Source organism: Ailuropoda melanoleuca, chromosome 5 (assembly GCF_002007445.2).
Source record: "Ailuropoda melanoleuca isolate Jingjing chromosome 5, ASM200744v2, whole genome shotgun sequence".
Lineage (NCBI taxonomy): Eukaryota > Metazoa > Chordata > Mammalia > Carnivora > Ursidae > Ailuropoda > Ailuropoda melanoleuca.
Window position 1 is genome coordinate 27,199,000 of NC_048222.1, and position 14,359 is coordinate 27,213,358.

Below are 14,359 nucleotides of genomic sequence, written 5' to 3' on the forward strand. Positions count from 1 at the left end.
TAGTTAGAAATGATATCCGAGTTTGGAGTAGATGAGATTTTCAAGGGAAAAATCTCAGAAAAGGAAAAAATCTAGAGGCAGACACTTAGGGAAGGCGAGGAGGAAACAAGAGAGGAGAGGAGGAGGGGGGATGATTAGAAGTATGTGCAGAAGTAGAGGCGGGAAAGATAACATGTCCCTGAACCAGGAGAACTGGAGAATCTAGGGTCAAGGGACAGACAGAAGAGGGTTCAGAGAGGCAGTGTGCCCACGCTATGCAAATAGCATTGATTTTGGTTCCTGGTAACTTCTGGTCATTGGGTACGATTTGAGAGAGCAGTTTCTGTAGAGTAGGGAGTGGAAGCATATTTTAAAGGGTTAAGAAATTTAAAAAAAGGGGGGGTTAAGAAATTGTGGGTATGAAAAAAAGAGAGACACAGACATATCCCTGACAATACTTATTTAAGGGGGTAGTGAGTAGGTGGTGAGGAAGGGGAAGCTGCAAATGTGAATTCTTTTTCGAGCTGTTTGGTGAGCAAACCACATAAAATCTGAAACCTCCCAAGGAGAGCCCACGATTTCCATACTCCATCCCATCCCTCCTCCCAGATCTCCTGTCCTGGTGCATGGATTTCCTTCTAGATCATAAACCCCATGAGGTCAGCATTCACATCCATCGTTTCAGCAGATGTCTCGCCAGCACCCTGCATGGTGTCTGCACGTTGTATGAATGCACAAATTCAGCATAGAACCCTGGCCTGCAGGTGTACAGATGAAGATACCGAGTCCACTGCTTATGCACTGTCCCCACCTGACCAGAGGCCTCCTGGCTGACCTCAGGGTAGGAAAGGGCAACTAGCTCCAGCTGGCCTTTGTGAGCCTAGTGCCCTCCTCCCTGGGACTCTGCTGTGATCTGAATGTTTGTGCTCCCTCCAAAATTCCTATGCTGAAATTGTAATGCACAATTTGATGGCATTAGGAGGTGGGGTCTTTGGGAGGTGCTTGGGTCAAGAGGGTGGAGCTCTCATGAACGGAATTAGTGCTTCTTATAAAAGAGACCCCTACAGCGCTCCCTTGCCCCTTCCAACAAGTAAGGATACAATGAGAAGTCTGTAACTCAGAAGAGGGCCCTCACCCGACTAGGCTATGCTCTCAGACTTCCAGCCTCCAGAACTGTGAGAAATAAATTTCTGTTGCTTATAAGCCACCCAGTCGACAGTATTTTTGTTATAGCAACCTGAGTGGACTGAGATGGCCTCCCATAGCACTCTGCTCCCTTGCCTATACACGTGCAACAAACCATGTAGGGCTCTAATCCAAGTTGTTTGCCACCCTCTGGCCTGAAGGCAGGAATAGCTGTAGGCAGTTGGCATCGTTTCCTGTCACCCTGTTCCTGACCAACTTCTTCAGAATAGTCTGTTCTTTTCTCCTGATTTCCTGGAGTTCTGGGGCTAGATACTTGGGTCTACTTATAAATCCTCTCTCCAAAGCCCTAAGCCCAGTTTAGTAGAAAGTGGAAAATGTGCTAGGGAAAGAAACCCCTACCTAGAATGGATCGCATACCAGATCTCCCTGGTGGGATTCCTAAGGAGACCCGCCCTGTCCCCAGCCCCCATAGTTGTGTCTGTCTTTCTGGTGTCTTGGAGATCTTTTCCTTCCACTTTTGTCTCTGTCAGTTTTCTTTTATCTCTCTTTCCCTTGGAAGGGAAGCTGAGGGGAGGTAAAAGGAGCAAACAAAAGAGGAGGGTCTTTGCAAGGCTGCAGTCTTCGAAATTGCGGGTGATAAATCCACTTAGTCTCTTTAATATTCTTTCAGAAATTCACACACACACTCACACACAAATCAGAACAAGGTGGGGACTGCCGAGGGGAGCGGGGAGCGGGCTGGTTCCTCCCGACGTGGGGAGATCCGTACCCTGGGTTACCTTCTGCCCAGCTGCCCACTGGTTGGGATAGGTGGAAGGGAATATTTACAGAGAACGGGGACTTTCGTCATCCCAGGGTGAAAGGTTCTAACCTGGGAACCTCCCAAATCTCATTCCAAAAATACCAAAAGTAGAGGTTCTGGGATTAGCAAGAAAATAGGAAGAGACCGGGCTGGAGGAGACAAAACTGTACTACGAAAAAACGAGAGAGCGTGGGGAGGTGGCTACCTCGGGGCTAGGTCCCTGCGCCAGGAGAAAGGGGAAGAGTCTGTCAGTCTAGGGCGAGGCTTACCGCCACAACCCAATCACTGGACTGAATCACCCCGCGGGGACGAAGAAGAAGGCGGAGCCTGCCGACCTGGAGGCGGGGTTTGTCGGAGCCGGGGCGGAGCCTACAGAGGAGGCGGGGCTTTGGGATCCGTCACCGGCTGGGGAGCGGAGAACGAAGGTGCCTGGCTGGGGGCGCTGCATTTAGGGGCGGAGGGGGACTGGAGTGACTGAGGGCCGGGCATTTGGCGGGGATCCCGGGAAGTAGTATTTCTGGGGGTGGGTTTTTTTTCGGGGTTCCTGAGGAACTGGATTCGGAGCGTGCCCGCAAGGCGATAAGTTCCGTGAAGGCCGAGTTTAGGATGTATCGAAATTTGGTGGCCCCAGAGGCAGGTGTGCGGGGCACCCACTGGATCCGCGGCGTGGCTGCAGAGCGCGCTTGGGAGGTTGAGGGGCGCGGGGTGGGGCCGGGCCGGGTGAGTCCTTACGGATCCCAGTAGTTGTCGTGGTGCTGCGCGGCGATGATGATGACTACGGTGAGGATAGTACAGAGCACCATTGCTGCGATGCCCACCGCCAGGGAGATGAAGGAGAAGTTCCGGGCCTCGCGTGAAGCGATCTCGGCAGACACCATGTCTCCGCGGGCCAAGGCCGTGCGCACCTGCGGGGGAAGGGCGGAAGAAGGAGGATCAGAGCTGCTGCACCCTCTGAGATGCTCCCCAGAACATCCAGCACTCCGTTAGATTAAGAAAAACCGAGTGAGGCTGCCCTTCCCAGACGCTGCCCTCGACTCCCCTTCCACCTGCACTGCCTTGAAGATGGCGATGATGCCTGTTGGCCAGAAGCAGCAGATGGTGGTCAGCACCGCGATGGGCATGTAGTCGTGCGGCGGGCGCCTCGGCTCCAGCAGGGCCAACCCTGGGCCCTGGGGCGGCGGGGGGAGCGTGGAAGTTACTCCAGTTCCCCCCGGGGTCCCGCCTGTATAGGGCTGTGGAGGAAAGGTTGCAGGGAGAGGACAGAGGACGTCATTCCTATCCTCTCTGAGCCCACCAACATCCTGCGTCTGGCAGAGTGGTTTTTTAAAGCATCATTTTTGCACGTTGCTTCTCAAAGGAACTTATCCACTACCTTTCCGGGACACCCATAAATTCTACGTAGGTCCCTCTCTTCTCTTCATTGCTGTCATTACCCTATATTCTTAGCGGTTCCCACACTCCCTCCCCATAAGGTATGGCCTCACCAGTGCTGCCCGGGCTCACTTCAGGTCTTGTTTCTTCTCCCCAAATATCTGCCTGGCCTTCCCTACTCAAGTCAGTTCCAGGTTTCTTCTCCCTTCTCCTCCTTGGTCCCCAGGTTTCATTTCTTCTCCCCCTCCCTCTTTTCCTTCTTTCAAACCTCCTCTGGGCTTCTGCGCTCCGTTCCCCTTCCCAGACCCTGATCTCTGACCCCAACTGACTGCCAGATCCTCCTCCCTCCCAACCCACACACCACACCACACACACACACACACACACACACACACGTTCCTTAGCCTTTCCTCAGTCCCTCCCCTCTCTAGGCCTTGTCCTAGGAACCTGCCCGGTCCCCTGGCCCCGTTTCTTTATCCCACCAGCCCCCAGGGTGTCCCCACCCCTTCCTCCCGGGCCCGGTCCGCCCTGTACTCACCGTGCCCACCGGGTAAACCGGCACGTAGGCAGTGCAAGGCTGCAGCTGTAAGGGGTAGCCGGGGGCTACGTAGCCCCCCAGTGGCAGCGTGCCTACCGCCCCGGTGTGCGTGGGCACCACGAAGCCCGGAGCCTGGGCAGTATGAGAGGGCGCCGGCGGGGGCGGAGCTGCGGCGGCTGGCGGCGGCGGGGGCAGTGGGCCTTCGAAGCGAGTCTCCTGCAGGTAAGGGTCGGGTGGCATGCGGGGCAAGGTAGCGCAGCCGGGTGGGGGCGCCCCGGCGGCCGGGCCGGGCGGCGCGTGATGTGGTGGCCGTGGCAGGGTGGCGGAAGATGAGGGACCGCGCTGAGCAGTGGCGGCGGAAGAAGCCAGGCCACCTGCCCCTAAGCGCGGGAGGGTGGCGGTCCCGGACTGGTGGTAGTGGTGGTGGTGGTGATGGTGAGAGGAGGGGGCTGCCTGTGGGGGTGGGGCGGGGGGTTCGGCCGGCGGCGGGGGGGCAGTAAAGGGGGGGGGGGAATAGGGTGGTGGAGAGGTGTGAGGGACTGAGTCTGAGAGCCCTGGGGGTGGTGAGCAGAGGAGAAGGTACAGGGACAGAGACAAGACAGGCAGAGAAGAGATAAGGAAGGGGGTAGGGGGAGACACAGAGGGCCAGGGATGGAGAAAAATAATGGGAGAGACAGAGGAGATGGGTGAGAAGCCATCTCTTGTACTTGGGGCAGGAAAGGGGTTGTATCTAGGCTGTGTTTCCACCCCCCCCCTTCTTTCTTTCAATCTAGTTTTGAGGTCGCAACTCTCCTCCACTCTTCTCCATCTTCAGCAACGTGCCCGAAGCTTTCACCTGCCACCCAAGCTATGGCTGCCCCGGGGCTTGCCCATCTGAGCTAGTCCTGTGTGTGCACATGTGTAGACACGCAACACTGTGTTAACATGTGCTCAATTCGACAGTTGTATAAACACATGTAGGATGACATATTCCACTCTGCCTTCTTGCCCTGGGAAGTGGTGCCCTAGCCCCTCTGGGAATCCCACTACCTCTTTTAGGGCAGATAAAGAATGGTCTTCTGGATTTTACTCCCCTGACAACCTCCATCTGATCATATCTTTATATATCTCTACTGGATGTCTCCATGCAAGCCAGTGTCATCTGTCCATCTGTCACTCCCAGTGATGCTATCCCTGCAGTACCTGACTGATGCTAGGCCACTCTTGTACTTCCTTCACCCTTTCAACCTGTCCCCTTTCCATGTTGTTGGCAAGGGGACGAGGCGAGATTGGAAGGAGGAAAGGAAGAGAAGGTGGGGATATAGAAAGAGAAGGGGGATGGGGGTTGAGAGCTGGACAGAAGGGGAATGAAACAGAATCATCCCCCCCAGGGAGGGGTAAGGGAGGGAGGGGGTTGGGGCCAAGGATGGGGGGGAAGAGTCTGGAGATGGTGGAAAGGGCAGGTTTTGTTGTTGTTTTTTACCTGACTTTTCCGATGACATGCCTGTGGTCTTGCTGGGACAGGGTCCCTGTCGCGGGAGTCGGGGTCCCTGGCTGGCGTCGGAGTCTTGGTGTGCGGATTGCGCAGCCGGCAGCAGCACAGAGATGGAGAGATGAAGACAGCAGGCGGGGGGCGGAGGGAGTGCAGGGAGGGGGGGGAGCTTAAAGGGACCGAGGAGAGGGAGGGGGAGAGTTTCCGAGGTACCCTCACTCCGTCTCTCCTCCTCTCACCCTGGCACTCAAGCCCCCAGTTTGGGCTCCCTTGGAGTTGTCATGGAAACAGGGAGGCAAGCAAGACCAGGCAAGGCGGGTGGAACTAAGGGAAGGAAGGAGGGAGGGAGAACTCTCTAGAGTCTTCCCCTCTAAGACCGGCTGTAGTGATTACATTGTGGGAGGAAATGAGCAGGTGCTCAGTGGATTCAATACCCCAGTCCCCACGGGATCTGGTTCACCCTAGTCAGGGGCCCCCTCCTCAGCTTCCCTCAGAGTCCCTGCAAGTTCTCAGGATCTTCTTCCAAATCCTCAGCTCTACTTTCCCCCACTTTAGGAAAGATAACTGTGTATGAGAGAGAACTGCAGAGTTGAGACCTGCGATGGCCTGAAGAGTTGCCTGGGTTATGGCCTGGGGTGAACTGCAGGTAAAGTCGGGGGCTTGGGTCTATAGTGGTTGAGTGGGAGTCGGGCCTGTGGCTGGGGGAGTGGGGGTGGGAGGACAGAGAGGAAGCTTGGGGGATGCAAAGATACCTTTTCCTCTAGGGTGAAGGAGCTGAGCACTTTGGGAGAAGGAGGGGTGGATCAGCACATTTATGGCAACTCTGTTTTGGGAACATGTGCTTGGTCTCCCTTTCCCCCTTTGATAATTGGGCTTCTTAGAGTTCCTGGGCGCATCAGTGCTCAGATCCATTTTTAAAAATCCCACCCAGCCACCCACCACCCCTGCCACGACGCAATGCCACCTCCTGAATAAACAGGAGTGGGGGAAGGGTGGCGGAGGGGGGGAAGTAGGGGGGTGGAGGTCGGAGCGCAGCTCTAATTGCGGTCTTTTTATCTGTTCACTGTATCTTGGGAGCACTTACATGGGGAGGAAAGGTGAAGGTAGGGAGTCTACCGAGACTTGACAGGAGTTGGGCTTTTTGCAAAAACACAGTCGGGGAATCATTAACCCCCCCCCCTCGCCTCCACCTTCAGATTAGTACTTCCCATCCCCCCCGCCTGAGGCAGTCGCCCTCCCGGGCTGTGTCCTTCCCCTCCGCGTCCAAACGGAGGCTACATAGCTGAGGCCTTCGCCTGGACCAGTCCCAGGCTCTAGACATTTAGGTCACGGCCCCAAACTAGTCGTTCTGGTTTCCAAGGCGTTTGCGTGAGCTCCTGACCCCCTACAGCCAGCCCATCCTCACATCACACACCTCGGGGCACAAATCGGTTTTATTGAGAGACTTTAGGCCTGCAAAGACCTTGTGACTAGAGCGAGGGATTCAGATAAGCTACAAAATCCTTTTTCCTCAAGAGAAACGCCTTTAAATGCTAAGTAAAAGCCCACCTAGGTATCGGGAAGGGGTCCCAGGCAGAGGTGCGGGACGCCTGGAGCTCGGAAGTCTGGATGCGGTGCGAGTTCTGCGTCGGAAGCCGCCCACAGGTGCTCCCAGCTAAGGGCAGATTGTGGGGGTCCCTCAAGTTGAAAGACTGGTGGAAACCACGCGAGCGTGAGTCAGCGCTGCCCCAGGGGCCCTCCGCCCCTTGGAGGTGGGTCGTACACCCGGAGCCGAGTAGAGTAGGCCAGGAGAAACTGGGCCAGGCTGCACTTTTAGCTCGAGGGGCCTCGAGGACTCTTCGCGTCCCTGGAGACAAGGGCACTACACGCACTTCATAATGAAGAGTTGTAAGACGCTGACCTGGGGCCGGCCGGCCGGCGGGCGGGCAGGGGTGGGGTGGGGTCCGCCTGGGCAGGCTTCAGCCCCGATCCGGACGAAATGCGGAGGACTGCCTTTCCCCAGTCTATTCCCCAGCGCCCCCCCCCCCAACCCTGGGGGAAAGAGAACTCCTGTTCCGCCGCCGAGCCGGACGCCTGAATTGGGAAATGGGGCGAATCAAGGCCAGGAAATCGGACCCTCGGGTCACTGGTGCAGCAGGGCGCCTGGGCTTGCCTCCTCTCGATTCCCAGGATATGTTTGCCGCTTCTTCCTCTCCCCACGGGTCTAAATGGATCGCTCTGCCTATTTCCTCCCCCGCTCCCGTAATGCAGTGGAATATTCCATTGCCCCTCCGGTCCGGGCCTGCGTTACAGGGGACGCGGGCATGGTTGCCGGGGAAAGCCCCGGACGTGACGGCGAAGCGCGACCCCTAGCAGCCTCCCCTCTCCCATCCGTCATTCCCCTGCGCGCGCTCTTCGTACACCCTTCCTCTCCCCCCCGCGGGTTCCAGTTTAGGGAGAAGTAAACAGTAGGCGGAGCCAGGCTCACGGACCTAGGCCAGGTGGGAGCTTGCGTTCTCCAGGAGCCTGCGTTGCTGCTCAGGAGTCTTTCTTGCAAAACCCAGGGTCGTGCATGACTGGGATGATGCATTAGGAAGATCCTGGGCCTAGGGACTCAGTCCACGCTGATTGGGGGCGGGGTTTCGGGTGCGCGTCGGTGAGTCTACGTGTAGGGGGTGTGTGTTTCCCTACAGCCCTGTAGTAAGTTCAAAGTAGGCTATTTTGTGACCTGGACCTAGTGTGAACACGGGTGGGGGTGGGGGAGTCTTGATTGCCAGGCGTCTGCTCCGAGGGGAGAGTGTGTTGTCATCTCTCTCACAGGCCCTCATCGCCCCCTTCTCAGGCGGGAGCATGCTCGGCCTTGGGGGGCTGCGGCTCCCCCCGGCGGGGATCCTGCTCCTGTTGCCTTTCCTGCCGCCGCTGCTGCTGCCCGCAGCCCCCGCGCCCCATCGCGCTTCCTACAAACCGGTCATCGTGGTGCACGGGCTCTTTGACAGCTCATACAGCTTCCGCCACCTGCTGGAATACATCAACGAGGTCTGGCAGGGGACACCCGGTTGTGGGACGTTGGAGGCGTCTGTAGTGACGGGGGAAGGAGAGTGGGGAACTGAAAGCTGCCCTTCCGGGCCTGCTCAGTTCCTAGAGGAGCGGGTGCTGGCGTTGGGAGAGTCGAGGGGTGAGATCCCTGGTGCTGGCAGGGCGCAGGAGGCATATGGACGCTGGCCAGGGGGCGGAGTGGAGGGGCTTCATAGTCCGTGCCCTGGTGCAGCATTGCCCCCTTCCCACAGACACACCCTGGGACTGTGGTGACAGTGCTCGATCTCTTCGATGGGAGAGAGAGCTTGCGACCCTTGTGGGAGCAGGTGCAAGGGTTTGGAGAGGCTGTGGCCCCCATCATGGCAAAGGCCCCTGAGGGGGTGCATCTCATCTGCTACTCGCAGGGTAGGCGCCCTCCCCATCCCAACGTCTAAGCTCTATCCGAGGCTTGATCCCAATCTGAGGGACACTTCCTAGCGTCCCCTTTCCTGAATCCTGTTTCTCCAGCCAGAGCCCTAGTACCTGAGCCCTACTTTCCTGACTTCCCTCAGCACCTGGGTCTTATCTCTGTGTCCTCAGTGAGAGGAGGCTCCCTGCACTGCTGTCCCCTTTTGCCATTACCCATGGTTCTTGGACATAGGGATAATGCAGCAGTAAAAAGTACCCTACAGTTAGAGTCAGAAGACCCAGAATCTAATTCCGGCTCTGTCACTTACACGACGTGTAACCTTTTGCCACAGGATGTACCTGCTTTCTCTGGGCCTCAGTCTCCTTACGGACAAGTGAGGGGGGGAGCGGGGAGGCTGTTGGCCTGGCTGTCACTAAGTCCTAGCCTAATGTGGCATTCTGCCTCCAGGAGGTCTGGTGTGCCGGGCCCTGCTCTCTGTCATGGATGAGCACAATGTGGATTCCTTCATCTCTCTCTCCTCTCCACAAATGGGACAGTATGGAGGTGAGTGGGGATGGTGGGCTCCATAGGGGGTCCTGAGTTTTGGGGACACAGGTTTGGGGCCACTGGACACTGCTGTTCTCTTGCCAGATACGGACTATTTGAAGTGGCTCTTCCCTACCTCCATGAGGTCTAACCTCTACCGGATCTGCTATAGCCCCTGGGGCCAGGAATTCTCCATCTGCAACTACTGGCACGGTGAGTAGGGAGGCCAGACTGGGGTCTGCGTGGAGAGGGCGCCCTGGGGGTAGGGCCTGCTGCTCCCTGTGTGCCATACCCAGTGGCAGTGAGGCTGCAGATAACTTAGATGTATTGAGCACTTACTATGTGGATAGGCACTGTTCAGAACACTTCATGTGTCTTACCTTATTGCTTCAGACTATAGTCTGGGGCAGGGGCCAGCAAACTTTTCTTTAAAAGGCCAGGTAGTAAATATTTGGTTGTGACTGTTTTCCTTATCTGTAAAATAATAATATAGTATCTACACTATAGGGGGTTGTGAAGATTAAATACATTAATGAATGTAATGTACTTTGAACAGTACCTGACATCCTAAGTGCTGGATAAAGGTGTTTGCTTTTGTGTTTACAGTTATTATTATCATTACTGTTAGTATTCACCTTGTCTATTATTGTAGTCTCCTGATTGGCCTTCTGGCCTCTGGTCTTGCCTCTTTTCCCTGCTTCTCTATGTTTCTAACTGCTGTTTGTACCTAGACCCCCACCATGATGACTTGTACCTCAATGCCAGTAGCTTCCTGGCTCTGATCAATGGGGAAAGAGATCATCCCAATGCCACTGGTGAGATCCTGGGCTCCTACCTGGGTCGCATTTTGTGCCTCTCTGACCCCCTATGTTTCCCTCTCCAACCTGGCCTGACCCCTGTGACTGACTCAAGCTCTTTTCTTCCCCCTCTTCAGCGTGGAGGAAGAACTTTCTTCGTGTGGGCCGCCTGGTGCTGATTGGGGGCCCTGATGATGGTGTTATTACCCCCTGGCAGTCTAGGTAATAAGGGACTGTGGTGACAGTGCTCGATACACCCTGAAGATTGACTAAGGACATCCCCCAACCCCCCAGCAATTTTTATCTCACGCCTGAAACTGGCCTGTACCTCCCACTGTTCACTTCATGCCCCACCCTCCATGTATCCTGTCACTTAAGACCAAAACATGGGAGTTGTCATCCCTCAACTCCTTGTATCCACCAGTCACCAAGTCCTGCAGATTTTGCTTTCTCTCCATCCCTAAACCCCTGCTTTGTAAAAACTTTTAACTTTCAGATAATTACAGAGTCACAGGAAGTTGCAAAGATAGTTTAGAGAGGTCCTGGGTCCCCCCGTGATTGCACCCTATATAACTACAGCACAATCTCAAAACCAGGGACTTGTCATTAGTAGGACGCGTGTGTATAGTTCCATGCCATTTTATGTTCCTACCACCTCTTTTACATACCTGGACTTCCGTAATAGCCTCCAGCCCCGCCTGCTCCATCCTGTTCCTCAGGAAAAGCCATGGCTCCATCGTGCTATGTGTGGGCCTCTGTTGCAGATCATCACGAGTGATCTGTAATGTCACCTAAGCTACTTTAGTCGTCCACAAATATTTATTGAACACTGTATGTATGCCCAGGCACTGTTCTGGGCCACTGGGATGCAGCGGTAAATGAAAGAGGAGTGCCCCTGCTATTACGTAGCTTACCATCTAGTAGTGTAGGAGACGGGTAATAAATGTAAATATTTATGTCAGGTGGTGATAAGACAAGGCAGGGGAAGGGATTGGAAGGTGACTGGAGCCTATGTCAGACAGTGGCCAGACAAGTCCTGGAAGAGTTGCCATTTGAGTAGAAACTTAAGGAAGTGAAGGAAGGAGCTGTGAAACAATCTGGGGGGAGAATGACTCGGGAAGGAGTAGCATCTATGAAGGTCCTGGGGCAGGTGTGAGGAATAAGGCCAGTGAGGCTAGAGCGCGGGGAGCTGGGGAGAGGGTGGGAGAGATGAAAGGGGTAGTGGGGAGCCAGTGATGTGGAGCCTTTGTAGGGCAGTGAGGCCCTTGATTTTTTTTTCCCCCTAACATATACATAACAGAAAACTTACCATTTTAAGTGTACATTTCCGTGGCATTAAGCACACTGACATTCTTGTGTAACCATCACCACCATCCATCTCTGGAACTTTTTTTTTCTTCCCAAACTGAAACTCCATAGCCATTAAATATTAACTCCCCAACCCTGCTTCCCCCCAGCTCTGGCAACCATGGCCCTTGACTTTTTATTTTGAATGAGATCGGATGGCATTGGAGGGTTTTAAGTGAAGGAGTCATGGGACTCCATGGGATGGGATTTATTCTATCTCATTTTACCTCCACAACCCTATGAAGATAGTAATAGTTCAGTTATAGAGCACCTTTTATGTGCCACATCACTGTTCTAAGCACTTGTCAAATAAACCTTATTTAATCCTCACAAAGTCAGTAACTGGTGAAGTCAGGCTATCTAACTGAAACACGGGGTTTCACTTCCCCTCTGCAAGGGAAAGATTCTCATCTAGGACAAAGAATCAGTACTGGCTCAGCCACACACGTTTGGGAGCCTGCAGCAGAGCTGGAGTTCAAATCCAGGTCTGTGTGCCCCCGCTGCTCACCTGGTGAAATGCAGCCCCTCAGTAGGGCCTCCAGGCCTCCAGCCAGCTCCCCCTGCGCACCTGGCTGTGCCTGGCTTCTGTACCTTTGCTCCTGCTCTTCATTTGCCTGGGGCACAGCCTTCCCTAGGGGAGTCCTCACTGGGAAGCCTTTGTTGATGCTCTAAAGTTAGGGTAGCGGCCTCTCTTTGATGCCCTAGCTTATTGGAATTAACACTACGAGTGTTTTTTCTTTCTGGCCAGCGCCCACTCATGGCCCATGTCAGTTAAATATTACTTTTGAAAATTTTAAAACCTTTTTATTTTGGAATAATTTCATACTTAATAAGTTAGCAAAGTATTACAAAAACAATCTTACGTATTCACCTAGATTTTCTAATTGTTAACATTTTGCCATATTTATGCCCTCATCCGTTCTCTCTGAATATATATACGCGGTATAAACCGTTTGAGAGTAGGTTGTAGACATGAGGTCTCTTTATGCCTAAAACTTCAGTATGTCAGTGTCTTTCTTGCGTGTAGGACGTTCCTTACATAGCCACGATACAGTTATCGAAGTCAGGAACTTAACATGGATAGGGTACTCTGTAGACCTGATTCAAAGATTTTCCAGTTCTCATAGGGAAAAAAGAAATCCATTGCAAGATCCAGGCTGGGATCACGAGTCGCATTTACTTGTCATGTCTCTGAGTCTTTTTTTTCTGGAATACTTCCTCTGTCTTTGTCTCTGACATTGAAGTTTTTGAGGTGTATGGTCCAGCCGTTCTAGAGAATGTCCCTCAGTTGGGGTTTGCCGGCTGTCTCCTCAGGAGAAGGTTCAGGTTATGCATTTTTGATGGGACTCTGCAAAAGCCATGCTGTAGCCCCAGTGTATCACCTCACGAGGTACATGATATCCAGTTAAGTATTTTGAGTGTCTTCCTTGCTGCCATGAGTTTCTGAAGTCTGCTAGCCTACCTTGCTTTTCTCCAGCTCTCCTGATAACCCCCTCCCCTGCCCACCCTCCATCTCTTTGTAGCTTCTTTGGTTTCTATGACGCAAATGAAACGGTCCTGGAGATGGAGGAGCAAGCGGTGAGCCCCCTGGGATTACTGCCCCTTCTTCATGCACTGTCCCACCTTAGTCTTTAGCCCTCCCTGCCCCCGGCCCTTGAGAGCGGAAGGGTTCACTCTGTGGGGAGGGGACCTCGGACACCAGCAGGAACTCATTTTGTCTCTCTGTCTGTCTTCTGTGACCCTTCACCCACCTTGAAGGTTTATCTGCGGGATTCTTTTGGCTTGAAGACCCTCTTGGCCCGGGGAGCCATAGTGAGGTGTCCGATGGCTGGGATCTCCCACACGGCCTGGCACTCCAACCGTACCCTATATGAGACCTGCATTGAACCTTGGCTCTCCTGAGGATGTCCTCGGGGATCCCCCAGGAACTCCCCAGCCCAGAGAACAAGTGGTGGCCTTGGAAAGCAGATGTCAGGCTCTGGTGTGCCTGTGACCACCCCATTGCTCCCACACTGCCCGTACCAACCAGGGCTCCCAGGACCCCTTCCTCTTATCCTCTGTACATGACAAATCCTGGTCTCCCCACCTCAGGTCTGGGGTTTGCTCGTGCTCTCTCACCCTCCCAAGGCCGAGGTTGGGAAGAGAGAAACCAGGTTTTTAACTTGTGGCTGCTCGTGCTGCTGCTGCTGCTGTGTCTCTGGCTGCACAGAAGGAGAACCCAGCCCCTGCCCACTACAGGGGTCTCCTTCTAGGCCACTCAGGTCATTTTTAGCTTCTGTTCTCCCCATGTTCCCTTTTCCTTAGCCCTCCCAATTCCCAGGAAGGACTACCCATGAGAGTGGGGTTCTGAGGCTCCCCTATGGGGACAGTTCCGTTCTAGAAATGTCAGTGTTGGGGAATATCTATGGCCCGTGAGGCCCATCTCAGGTTTGGGGATCCCCCAGTCCCTATGTTCAGTGTTGGGGTACCCCCTGGGAGCCTAGTTTCTTTGAGGCCCCAGCCCCTCTTTTAGCTACCATTGAATGGGTGTTAACCCTGTATTAATGGAAATAAAGTTCCATTTCCTCAGTGTGGCTTGGCTCATTTCCAGGTGAGGGGGACCTGGCTACCCAAGGAGGGTGGGGATGGAGAGTCCGCAGTCTGGGTGCCCGGATGCCTGGTCTGGGGTGGGACCCCCTTGGTGTTTCCGCTCTCTAAATGCCCATTCTGTGTGGGTTCCTGGTTCTCTGTGGGTTCTTTCCTGCAGAGGACAATTCTCTTCCTGTCCTAGCCTAAGCTTGGGGGGCTGAGCCCAGGCCTCCAGTGGTTTGTGCCCTAGCCTCATGGGTGGAATGCGCCTGCCACCCCCAGGCTAGACGAGGGGCTAAGGGTCAGGGTGGGCATTCGTTGCACCCCTTTTCGACCTTTGTAGGCCACAGTTGGGTGAGGGGCTGGACAATGAGCCGCCTCTTCCTTGAAA

The 14,359-nt window shown here is 54.4% G+C and overlaps 2 protein-coding genes across 9 annotated transcripts; one reads left to right on the forward strand and one right to left on the reverse strand.

Moving 5' to 3' along the window:
* Nucleotides 1-1,725: 1,725 nt before the first annotated feature.
* On the reverse strand, nucleotides 1,726-5,452 carry PRRT1 (proline rich transmembrane protein 1). The gene is made up of 4 exons (XM_019810346.2): nucleotides 5,299-5,452; nucleotides 3,837-4,390; nucleotides 2,974-3,159; nucleotides 1,726-2,832 (listed from the first exon to the last, which is right to left on the reverse strand). Exons 1-4 carry the CDS (start codon nucleotides 5,315-5,317, stop codon nucleotides 2,656-2,658), a joined length of 936 nt encoding a protein of 311 aa, XP_019665905.2. The 5' UTR covers nucleotides 5,318-5,452; the 3' UTR covers nucleotides 1,726-2,655.
* PPT2 (palmitoyl-protein thioesterase 2) lies at nucleotides 3,990-13,968 on the forward strand. Of its 8 annotated transcripts, none has more exons than XM_019810341.2 (11): nucleotides 3,990-4,058; nucleotides 4,610-5,128; nucleotides 5,863-5,953; nucleotides 8,107-8,322; nucleotides 8,574-8,727; nucleotides 9,179-9,274; nucleotides 9,362-9,469; nucleotides 9,988-10,071; nucleotides 10,191-10,275; nucleotides 12,924-12,978; nucleotides 13,159-13,968. In XM_019810341.2, exons 3-11 carry the CDS (start codon nucleotides 5,933-5,935, stop codon nucleotides 13,300-13,302), a joined length of 963 nt encoding a protein of 320 aa, XP_019665900.1. In that variant the 5' UTR covers nucleotides 3,990-4,058; nucleotides 4,610-5,128; nucleotides 5,863-5,932; the 3' UTR covers nucleotides 13,303-13,968. The 8 variants fall into 8 exon arrangements, with proteins under 8 accessions (XP_019665900.1, XP_019665902.1, XP_034516399.1 ...); XM_019810343.2 differs by having other exon boundaries at nucleotides 8,129-8,322; XM_034660508.1 differs by lacking the exon at nucleotides 4,610-5,128 and having other exon boundaries at nucleotides 4,044-4,058.
* The last annotated feature ends 391 nt before the right edge of the window (nucleotides 13,969-14,359 follow it).